Source organism: Phoxinus phoxinus (genome assembly GCF_949152265.1).
Source record: "Phoxinus phoxinus genome assembly, chromosome: 15".
Lineage (NCBI taxonomy): Eukaryota > Metazoa > Chordata > Actinopteri > Cypriniformes > Leuciscidae > Phoxinus > Phoxinus phoxinus.
In genome coordinates, this window is record NC_136890.1 from 26,785,604 (window position 1) to 26,798,319 (window position 12,716).

General features: G+C 38.6%; 1 protein-coding gene across 7 annotated transcripts in view; it reads left to right on the top strand.

Moving 5' to 3' along the window:
- Positions 1-12,716, top strand: part of LOC307012279 (cytosolic carboxypeptidase 6-like) — a 307,878-nt gene that overhangs the window by 22,519 nt on the left and 272,643 nt on the right. For all 7 annotated transcript variants that reach the window (XM_079638766.1, XM_079638759.1, XM_079638760.1 and 4 more), the window contains exon 3: positions 146-270. In XM_079638766.1, the coding sequence (XP_079494892.1) occupies positions 146-270 (125 nt within the window). The remainder of the gene's footprint in view (positions 1-145; positions 271-12,716) is intronic.

Genomic DNA, 12,716 nt, shown 5'->3' on the forward strand with positions numbered 1-12,716 from the left:
TCACTGTTGTCTGTGTGGAAATATTTGTCTGCAAGGTAAAGCTTTTGAAACGTATATATTAATGTATCATAGAGCTATGGAATAGATTCAAGGCCTGAAAGTAACTCTGGACAACTTATTTGTTATTCTCTATATCTCTCCATAGGTAACCTGGGCCGTGTTGACTACATCAGTGAATTTGAGTTTGATCTGTTCATCAGGCCTGACACGTGTAACCCGCGGTTCAGAGTGTGGTTTAACTTCACGGTGGAAAACGTTCGAGAGACTCAGGTGAGCCCAGACCAGCACAGGGACTCCTTACAAAAGCTTACCCATCAGAGATGTTCCTATCATTTTTCAGGCTTGGATATAAATGTATGCCGGTTTCAAAATTAAAATTTGCTGAACACCATGTACAAAAAAAAGAAGAAGAAGAAGAAAAAAAAGGAAAAGGCTTAGGGGCCTAAATTAACTAGTTAAATTAACAGTTTCATCATGTTAACCCCAAATCTTTCCTTTGAGCCATTTAAATGATGGTAGACATTACAAGAGACATACATTTTATGTTCACTAAGACTGCATTTATTTGATCAAAAACAGGTCTATGATGACATAGCTGAATGTTTCGCATCATTACCCCAATGTTCAGTCACATGATACAACAGAATTCATTCTAATATGCTAATGTGGCACTTTTTTGCAGGATTTTTAACGGTTTTTGTATGATGGAAAAAAAGTGCACACTTTGGTGCTTAGATATTTATACATTTCATGGATGTTACAAGTTTTTTTTATTTGTTATTTATTTAACCTTTTCTTTCTTTTCTTTCTTTCTTTCTTTCTTTCTTTCTTTCTTTCTTTCTTTCTTTCTTTCTTTCTTTCTTTCTTTCTTTCTTTCTTTCTTTCTTTCTTTCTTTCTTTCTTTCTTTCTTTCTTTCTTTCTTTCTTTCTTTCTTTCTTTCTTTCTTTGTTGTAATATTGTAATGTGAAACACATGCAAGTTATTTTTGATGAAACTGTCCAGAAGTTTTGAATGTCATGAATGATTGAAAGATATTTAAGCCAGTGAGGTCAGCTTGTCATTATCACATTGATGATATGCCAAAAAAAATTCAAGTGTCACCCACACGCTCCCAAAGGTAGACAATTATCAGCCAAATAAATTCATCCCTTATGTTGACGCGAATCCTCAGCAGATTGGATGACTGATGCTTTAAATGACGTCTCCGGCTCCTGGAAGAATCAATATCGCAAATGAATCTTAAATCATGCAGGCTTACATAAATTTAAATCAGTTTTTCTGCAGAAGCGTAATGCTCAAGTGCCAGTTCATGCCTGTAATCAATTTACAGAGACCTTGTGGTACACACGTCAGGCACACATGACTGAGTCAAGTTATCTCTAAGATTAATAAACTTCTCCATTATAATTTTTTTATTATGGTTTGAAATATCATGTGACAAATCAACAAGTGGAAATGTCCTTCCCAAGAAACAGTCAAATTGACATACTTCACCTTGTTGTTGAGATTCAAGTCTGTATAGCTCTTTTCCCCCCTCCTGTCCTCTTAGCTTTTTACTGCGCAGACAGACAGCATCCACTCATGAGCTCAGGACTTTGTCATTGGTGGAGAGGAGTGGTCACATGCCACAGTGATATGTGGGAACAGAGGGCGTGTCCGCCGGACAGGCCAGCTGGCTGGGCCGGGCTGCAGTTGTTTAGTTTTGTTTAAGCCGGTCGAAGTCTCATCACGCCTGTCATTTTTGTTTAATAGCTAGAGGACGGTTTACACCAAGAAAGGAGGGGCGGAAGGAGGGCACGCACGCTATCTCACTGATCTTAGATACCTACACGCAAGGATTGTACATACTGAGGACGATATAAGGAGGGATGGAGAGAGAGACGGGCTGTTATTAATCGGAAGTGCTTTACAAAGAAATATGAAGAGAGACAAAATATAACATGCGAGAGAGAGAAAGACTAGATGAAAATGCGGGATGCTGTTGCCATCTTCTGTAGCCTGGCTCTATCAGCCCATCTCCCTGCAGTGCTGTAGTCAGCGCTAATCAAATTTTATGGGCAAGAGATGAATGGAAGCCCTAGTCCGGGAGTCTGATCGATTTTAGGGCCAGATACCACTCTGCATCCTGCGCCAACAGGATATTTGCTGCTATGGCAAAAAAGAGAAAGATCAGGAGGGGAAAGAAAACACACACACGCACGCACACACACACACGCACACACATCGTAGACACTACAGGTGGCAAAAGAGAAACATTTACACTATTAGCTTCGGAGGTGCTTTGTTGATGCCGGCTCCACCCTCCCCACTCTCTCCCGCTGTCACCACCTTGCCCTCTGTCTCCGTAATCTTTTCTCCATCAATCCAATTTCCGTTTAAAATGAGGACTAGTGTGAATTTAATCTACTTCAGTGGGAGGAGGTGGGGCGGTCGGTTGGTTTAGCAGAATAGAGTTTGTTTGGGGGTTGTCTGTGAGGGTGAACCGCAACACACATTGCATGTTTTGTTAATTTATTTATTTTATTTATTTATTCATTCATTTCATTTAGTTTTTTAAGAGAATAAGAACACAAATAAGCTGAATAACAGAATAGTTAAATCAAAGTTTACTGATCTGGGCAGCCCTGCGCTAGAGAGATATCAGGCCAGGCACAGAGAAGTTGACGAGTGTTTTATTCCTGCACACCCGACTCTCCCTTTACTAAAGAACAGGGGAATGGGAAGCTGTGAAAGTGTGTGATACTGAAGCTGAGATGACCATTTTGAAGTAAATGTAAGCTGGTGAAACAGATTTGGTCGTCTCAATCAGCTTAGCGGCTTTGTGGAAATTGGCTGCGGCGTTTTTTTATGATGGATGGATGTCTTTTTCCTTTTCTTCTTCACCCCAAAAAACTGGTTACCTTAGAACCTGGGCTCCCTCCCTCTCGTTGAGCTGGGGTTAATTATTTTGCAATGCAATGGAGTTTGTGGTTTCTATTTAAGCGATGACTGTAATTTTGTGTGTGTGTGTGTGTGTGTGTGTGTGTGGTGGCGGCGTCATGAAGCTGTTGCTTTAATGCAAATCCAAAATGAGCATTATCTTATAGGGTGCAATTACACAAACTATAAACAATGTAGGTAGCTTGAAAGATGGGAGTGTATGGTTTGATTTTGTATGATGCTTCAAAATGTATACATTTCTTTGTGGCCTTTTCAGCGCTTTTATTGAAAGGTAATCTAGAGAGAGGACAGTAAAATACTTGGGTATAAAAAGGAAACTTTTTCCTTTCCTTTCCTTTCCTTTCCTTTCCTTTCCTTTCCTTTCCTTTCCTTTCCTTTCCTTTCCTTTCCTTTCCTTTCCTTTCCTTTCCTTTCCTTTCCTTTCCTTTCCCTATTATAGGCAAAGGTTCCTGATCACACCTGCTCATAGATGAAAGGACCTTCTGAGTCGTGCGTATTATGATCTTAATTAATGTCATTAAGTGAGTGTTTTTTTCCATCCACTTTGTATGAGAATCAAAGACTGCTATTAGCTCATCAGAGTGACGGCAGCGCAGTGTAAACATTTTGACGTTTTGTATCTGCACAAAGAAAGGAAAAGACAGAGCAGAGAAAGGAGAGAGGGAGATGGGAGTAGAGATCCTGACCCATCCGTGAGTGCTGTAATGGATGAGATGCATATTGATTTTTTTTTTTTTTTCTGGAGTGGAGGGAGACTGGGTGGAGCAGGTGTGTGCCTGTATTAACAGTAGCATTAGTGTGTGTTTGTGCATCAGCATCAATGTGTGTCTATGTGAGTGTGTGAATGTGATGGTCTCGGTGTGTGTGAGTGAGAGAGATTTGCGGGAATGGGCGTGTGCTGAGTGATCTTGGCTGTGTGTTCTGGGAAGGCTGCTGGAGGTTGTGCTGTGTAATATCAGCTCTTTGGCACAGCCCGGCCTCTGCATCTGACTCTGTAAACCTGCATAATGGACTCTTATCACACACACACACACACACACACACACACACACACACACACACACACACACACACACACACACACACACACACACACTCTCTGTGTTTGTACAGGGACATTTAACCCTTCAGGTGTCCTTCAGACTGGACTGAGGGACATGGTGAGAGGGGTAATGAATGTCTGCAGCTCTGTCTCTAGAGGACCAGAGCTAGATCTGTATGTCCAAGGGTGTTGCCATTCGTGTATCCTTGTGTATGTGGAGTGGACATGTGTATCTGATATTGAGATGTAGGATTAGAGGGCAACCAATGCAGTCTCCAAACAGGAGACCATAAAACAGATTGCGTCTAGGGGTAGGTGGAATGACCAAAATGTAAATATGCTTATTTTGGATCACGGTAACTGTATATACCTGAATTATTTCAGCTTGAATAATCCAAATATATTTAGATGTCCTTTTATATCGAATATTGTCATTATATTTTGTATATGTATGTTGTAATGATACATCTTCTGATGCTGTATCATTACAACATACATATACATGTATATATATATATATATATATATATAAACAGGTATGTGCTATATTTACTTTATGCAACATGTTGGATGCTAAGATTATATATATATATATATATATATATATATATATATATATGTATATATATATATATATATATATATATATATATTTTTTTTTTTTTTACATTTAGCCATTTCCATTTGAACATTACTGGATATGATATACTACTGTAGCTAGATTTATAATTACAAAATTGGTACAATGACAGGAAAATAGAAAATAAAGATACATATTCTAACATGACTCTAATTTTAATTTTAATAGAGAATTATTTAATAGATCATTTTAACATCTTCCAAATGATAAAACCCACTCACTAGGAAAGATGTTGCATTACTCATAAATATGTAGCATGCTGTCTTCAACACGTCATACCACTATGAAGACAGCAAAAGAACAAACCGAAAAATAACATTATTTCAACTCGCGTTGGTTCTGTTCACTTTCCTCTAGAGTCTTTGTGTGTATTGTCTGGCATTTTCTTCCAGTCTGTGTGTAAAACTGCTTTTAAGTCATTTCCCTGTCATCCCTCTGCCCACCGATTTTGAGGTGTCTCCAGGGGGCTGGAAGGAGAGAACAGATGTCTGGCATGTGGCAGGGGTCCTGTTCAAACCTTGGTGAATTGTTTGAGGATTACACTTGTAATTTAGGTAAAGTAGTCCAACCAGCAAGACATTGACCTCCTATATTCTCATGCAGGTTAAAAATCTCCTGCTGGAGTCTTCATAAACATCATCTTAAAATGTCATCTGTCATATTAGAAATAAACAGCCTTTCTTAATCCATCAGCTCTGATTTTACTTGCAGATGTTGTTTGTTTTTATTTTTATGTTATTAATTAGGGTTGTCAACTTAACATGTTGATTTAGTGGGATTAATTGTTTAATATAACTTGTTAAAAATTAGCACAATTAATCATGCCCCTGACCCCTTTGCAAATGCCATCATAAGAATTGTTTTCTACCATTGCAGCAATTCAAGCTTTAAGTACTACTAATGCAGCCAGCTGCTATACATGTTGGATATAGAGTGCAACAGATTGGAACAGAACACAATGATTATGAGGCTTTTTTGAGAGTTTGAAAGGTTGAGCTCCTTTCCTTTACACAGGATACATTTTTTCTTTAATAACTGCTATAGTGGACTACACACTATAGTGTGTGGGAATGAAGTAGAACACGAAGATCTCTTCTTATACGTAACAAAACATTTTAAAAATTCTAAAACTCAATGGCCAAAAATGTAAAACAACAACAAAAACATCACATAAGATCCATTTGACCAGTTACAAACTGTTGGAGTTTGCTGTTTTATAATTATGTAAAATTAAAATAAATATTTTGATTTCAAATTCCACTTTTTTAAATGTCTATTCATTGCTTCATTGCCACAATATTTTAATGCCTTAGAATGATCTTAATTTGTGTCTTTTCTCAGCAAATATTGATCTAGGCCATTAATTGCGATTTAAATTGGTTTCAGTTACAATTTGTAATGGATTGACATCCCTATATAATATTTTGATTGATAACAGCAGAAAGTAGAACAGCAGTTATATTCTTTGTTCATTTAGAAAAACATTGTGATTAAGCCACAGCTTTGTTTTTGCGATCATTCCAAGCCATTGCTAATGTGGTCACACAAGCTGAGTGTTTCCTCCCAATATGGCGTGTCTATTTACAGTCTTGCTATACAAGCGGCTAATGTGGCTAATGTACTGTGATTTGGCCAGGCTGCAAGGGGATCTGCACAGGAAGCTCATTTCACAGATATATAAGCACGCTGCACAGAGCGGCTCCAGCAGCACCTCGGCACCGCGGCGATCATCCGGATGGCGGGTGCATCTGCGCTCCATACGGAGCCCAATACACTCCCTCTGCGGGAAAGACGGAGACCGTGCCATGCGCGGACCCCCTGCCAACATGAAAGCTTCAGATTACATCTGCAGCGTCCCTCATCCTCCTCCCCCGAAACACCAAGCAGCCAGGCAGGTGGCCCATTTATATACATTAAAAGAGCCAAACATCTCTCGCCTCGACTTCAGGGCTTTTTGATAAAGGCCGCTGCTAGGAAGGGGAGGGAGCCCGCGGGGCCCTTTTGAGTGGCTAAAAGGCTGAATTTGGCGGCTGGGTGCTGCTGTGTTTGGCGCGGCTAGCGGGGCGTGTTGTAAGGGAATGGCAGGGGCCATGCAGAGCGTCGCGCATCTGCACAAACGTGCGCAGCAGCGGGTCGAGGATCATCCTTTTACAGGCCATAATGAATACAGATTGCGCAGCCGGATCGAGATGCTTGGCAATCTGCTGTGCCGAAAATGAAACAACTGCTGCTCTAATCAAATAGTCTTTTCATGCCAGCATACTCTTTAAGTTGGGGCTAAATTCAATTCCAGAATTCTGGGGTTATAAATGTTGTAATTAGACCATTGTTTTTAAACAGGAGGGTTCTGCACAGGCTGGCTCTCTATCTTCATCTTGCTTTGTACCTCCTGATCGCTATCTGTGTTGTAACCCATTGTGGCCCTGATGTGCTGAATGCGAAAGCTGAGGCTATAGACTCTTTGGGGCCCTTCAGAACCCCTCTGCCCAAGTCAGATTCATTATGCTGACTAGCATTCAGGGAGTCTGCAGTTTATTAAACAAAGAGGAGCTGGTGAGCTGTGGCGTGCTGATGCTTTGTTGCAGCTTTTGTTTCTGTTTGTGCGCTTAATTCAATCAGCTCCATGCCCCCCTCTAACCATTCTGTTTCTTCTTCGCCGTTAATTACTGCCTAAATTGTTCTCTTGATGTTATATCTGTGTTTATTTACAATGGGGTGCTGCAGAGATGCCTTATATAGGAAGGTGTGCAGCTGCTATCTCTTTGCTTTAGGCCTCCATTCTCTGCCTACCAAGAAGAAACCCAGTAAACAAATCAAATGATCACTACATTGGAGCCTTTTAAAGGGGTGATGAACTGAGAAATCTAATTTTCCATGAGCTTTTGACATATAAGAGATCATCATACTATAAGAATATCCTGTAAGTTTCAGAACTGAAAACTTCCTTGTTTGTCCAATAAAAGCTTTTATTGACACCAGGCACAGCGAACGAGTGGGGTTTTTCAAGGTGGGGATCTATGACGTCAAAGGGTATCAAACACCGCCTCCGCAGAAGAAGATCAACGTCTACTTCAAGACTGCCTGTTAAGCCCCGCCCACTGATTCGCGCATTACATGAAACTCATTATAATATGCAAAACTGTTATCCAATCATAGCAGTGGCCGTTTACTTCCAAGTCTTCAATGCATGCGGCATGCCCATTAAAAACAGAGCTTTTCAGGAGCTAGGCTCAAAACCAGGGTAGAAAATAGCCTATTACTTATTCATTTTGATGTTTTTGAATGTAAAAACCAAGCGAACGTCATAAGTTGACCACAGACAACAATAAAGAAAAATAAAAGAAGCCAGTTCATGACCCCTTTAAAGTTTTCCAGAAATGTTTAGATCCCCATTTTTATATAACTTTTGGTCATACTTGATGATTTACATCAGTGTTTCTCAACTTGTGGGTCGCAAGTGTGCTCTGGTTGTTGATTTATCAACTTTTAAAACCGCTTAAAAGTTTAACACCATAAGCAGCGAAGAAGCTGTGCGTATACAGAGCGGGAGCAGCACGTGCCCATTGTGCTTTCACACTAGCAGCGTTTGACACGCGCAGCTGAACCGAAGCTTGTGTACTGCAAATTTACAGTATCGGCCATTGTGTCACCTTTTTCAGGTGTTATCCGAGCATACTCTACTGTGATGCGAGTCATGTGACCATGTTCCCCCACCCAAACATAGCTTACTATATGTATGTGTGTATGTGTATGTGTGTGTAGTTATGATAAAAGTAATTTCAAAGTTATATATACCTCTAGTTTTAGTCTGTTTAAATAGGCTATTTTAGGTTTGGGAAAAAAACTCCTGCCAATAATATGTTTTTGTGGATTTTTGTTATTTTGTAAATTTGTTAATGTACTTGTTAACCAAACACAATGCACTGTGTCTTTAATTCAGCGTGAGCAGCGCAGCAAAAATAGACTTTCTGCCAAAACTTTCACGGCACTGCCACTTCTGCTCTTCTCCTGTTACGCGCTGCCACACTGCCTCGGCCCAGTTAACATGGGCACCAAAAAAATATGTGCTTACACTCTGCTAGTGTCTTCCAGTGTGAAATGGGCGTAAGTGTCCAAGAGACATTTAGACTCCAAATGCACAAACTGTGATGTATATACACGTGTTGCATTGGCTTTTTTAAAAAGCTTGATGCTGGTCTATGTTCAATGCCAATTATATGGACAAGGATTGGGAAATTCTTTGTAAAAATTATTATTTTGTGGTCTGAAAAAGAAAGAATGGCATACTGAATAAGAACAACACCAGGGTGAGTAAATTATGACTTAATTTTAATTTTAGGATGAACTATCCCTTTAACAATTTTGAAATAGTTTTTTTCTGGATGCAGAAGCATATCCAGTTGACAAACACAGATTTATCACACAGTTAATCACAAATTTTTACCACCAAAGTGTTAGTTTAATGACCTCTGTGTCTATCCTCAGTTAACCTGGTTGTATTTGCAATAGATGAATGTTATCTCTGACTAGATGAGCTCATAGAAATTGCTTGTCAGAATTAGTGGCATGTGCAGACACCAGCGTCCTCGCCGCTCCAAGCGAGCAGGATCTTCACGAGTGCTGCTGTCGCTCATGGGCACTGCCATCCATTAGACGTCTCTCTAAACTGCTCCACGTTTATTGGTGGTTATGAAAAGGCACAAATTACAAAATGCAAACATGCTCTGCCTTTGTATGACACTCTTAATGCATTGAATGTGGATATTATGAAAGACAGACCGAGGCCTAGAACGAGACATGCCGGAGAGCTGTCCACATTTGCATTTTCATCCCATTCAGTGGCTTCCACTTATTGCTCTAAAATTGTTTTTGAATCTCCAATTCTGTGGTTATGAGGCTGTATTGAATGCCATTTGCTCTGTATTATTTGATGTGGAGGCAGCGCAGAGAGGTGCTGTCAATCTGTGTTCATGGCTAATGTGGTTAAGTAAAGCCAATATGGTTGTTTTCAATGCGTGGTGTGGTGAACAGGGGGCTGGCTGGTGACTTGGCGAAGTGAGATAGAGAGAAATGAGGAAGATGTCGTGTTCTCCATTTAGCTTACTTTTTGCCTGGCAAGGTATTAATTCATTGATGCTGTGTGTAATTTGGCAGATAAATAAGTTGCATGTTATTTTGGGTTGAAGCTGAATTTAGGAGCTTGATTTTGTGTTTCTGGGGTGGATTAAAGTAATGTAATATTTCATTCTTATTAGCTGCAAGTAATGTAATGTTTAATGCTAAATTACTACTCATACATGTCACTTTATTTGTTGAATTAATTGATAAGGTAACGCAGCACAGTTTTACATGTTCAAAACAATCATACTAAAGGTACATTTGAACATAACGACAGCATTTGCAAAAAGGTGACTTACTATTATGTCTAACACATACTGTAGTTAATTAGTAGTTAATACTCCATCTAGATAAATGCCACACCGATACTGATCCTCGTTTTTTTCTCCTCTTGTCTAAAACTCTGTTATCTTTGGCGACAGAACATGCTGCAAACAATAACGAATAATCATTGTCCATAACGACTGTGCGAAACAACAACAGACTCTACAACTACCACTTCCGCATTTTTTTTTATGAGACTCACTGCTTTCCCATGGTTTCTACGGCAGAAAAAGCAGAAACCAACGATAACGCGGACATTATATCATTGACAGACGACACAAATGGACAAAGCCACAAGAAGACAAGCCAGCAACCTTTAGCCAAAAAAACGTAACGGCTAATGCTAACGCTGCGGTGGTACACGGGGAAAGGAGACCAGAGGCTGTTTTTTGTGAATGGATGTCAATGGAGAAGAGGCTTAACTACACTGAATAAACCGCTTTTGTGAGGAAATAGCTAATCATTTAATGAATCGACTGCCTGTCCACTAATCTTCAACATGTTTTACACAAAACAAAACTTTTGTTGGGAATGATATGTAGATTTTACTATGATAAAAAGGTTATTCTATAAGAGAAGGCAGAGAAGGGAATGTTGCCACAGGTAGGACTCATTTACAGTGTTACCATAGTATTTAATAGTAATATTGAATGATTTTGTATAATGTCTTAAAAAAAAAAAGTAAAAAAAAATACAGATGTTTTCTTTCTTTGGCTTTCAGGTTTCACCAGTTATGATAAGACTTGAACTGTAATGACTATTATAACTGCATATATGCATATGATGCTGATATTATGTTAATGAATAAAGAGAACATTTTTTATTTAATTATAAATATTGTGTTATATTGTATGTTTAATGAAAAAAATAAAAAAAATGTATCGGTGCCAGGTTAGTCTTGTAGGGATTTATGACTGCTGTGTGCCTAATGATGATGATGTAATACTTTTTAATGAATGATGGTAAAAAAGTTAAACGCATATAAATTTAATGAATTAAGTATCTATTTAATTACAATTTAAGTTTTTGTGTAATCTTAAATGTAGTTTTATGCACTCTGCAATGATAGTACTTTGCAGCTAATAGAGATATTCACGCTCTTTTTTTTCCCCACAGTAAAGCACATTTCACAAACAATATAGTCCCACTGTATGTTTGCTAGCGATATAACACAAAATATAGAATATTTATTATTCACAAGACCAACACGCTAATAAACTGATAAACATAAACTGTAACTGACTGTCATAATGCAATAATATTACATATTGTGCCTTTAATAGTCAATAATAAGTTAGCCTATTTTGAAGCAGGGCTTTTACAAAGCCATTGACTCTTTAAATTAAACATTTAGGATCCAAACAACCTTTTTTTTCAAATTCCAAAATCACCTTCTCTCTATGTAGATTTGTGGCCTATGGTCACATTTTATCACAATCGATTGCAGTGGTTGAAGATTCACACAGAGATGCATGAAATTCTAATTTTGCGCTTCACTATTGTTAGAAGATAAGCCAGCATGTGGACTGATTATAGAAGACAGTGTTGTATATTGTGGGAGTACTACTCATTATATATAGATATAGTTTGTTTATTTTTTTGCTCTTTTTTTAATGGATTTTTGTTATTATTCTAAAATATATAAAACAAGAAGAATGAGCAGGTGTGTTGAATCTTTTTGACAGGTATAATGAATTAAAATGTAGCAGTCAATATAAAAATACCTCAGTCCTTTTTTGTATATTGTATGTTATTGCAGTTTTTTCTCTCCAAATTTTAACATCCAGATATACTTATATATATAGATAGCCCTTCAGACAGAACATCCTTTGATTTCAAGTTTTACTTTGATGTAAGTTTTCCTTACATCATGACTTGTCATATGTTATCCATTTTGCAGGGCACTATTATGTGGTTGTATCATAACCACATAGAACTATGAGGTAAGATGGCTGCTCTTCATTGTTGTTGGTCCATGTCCACAGAACTCTGACTAGAACAAATTCATGAAGCAGGAAATAGGCCTGACAGTGTGTGTTCTGTCTGCCATGACTGCAGCTAGAGTGAATATGGCAGGGTAGAAGTGAAACAAAGTAGCTCTTACCCACAGTGTACTACCCACAGGGCTCAGCGCTGCCCATGTTCCCTGGGGGAGATATGGCTCTCTCTGCCTCCAACAGCTTTTTAGGGCCTCATGCGTCACGCCCCACCTCAAACTCCATGAATCTTTCATTGCGCTGCTTTATCTGGGAAACCGAATGACCACTGATTTAAACACACTATCCAAACAACTGACATATACAGGAACACATAACACATGAAGACATTTGTCACTGTTTGTGTGGGGTCTTGCATTCCACATGGACCAACAACAATCAAGTGTTTGCTGAATACTGATCCTGTAAAGCACGCGATTAGGGAAAGTTGTCAGTAAAGCAGGCATTTGTCAGTATTTAAAAATATGGCATTTACTCTAAGATTCAACTTGCTGTTTTTACCTGACTGAAATAAAAAAGCCAGTTGAATGCAACAAGTAAACATCAATTTTTTTTTTCATTACTTTGAAACAAGCATGTTTCATGCTGCAGGAAAGAAAATTATCGTTAGATCATGGATATGTCACTTTTCTTTAAGATTCTGACCTAAAGTTC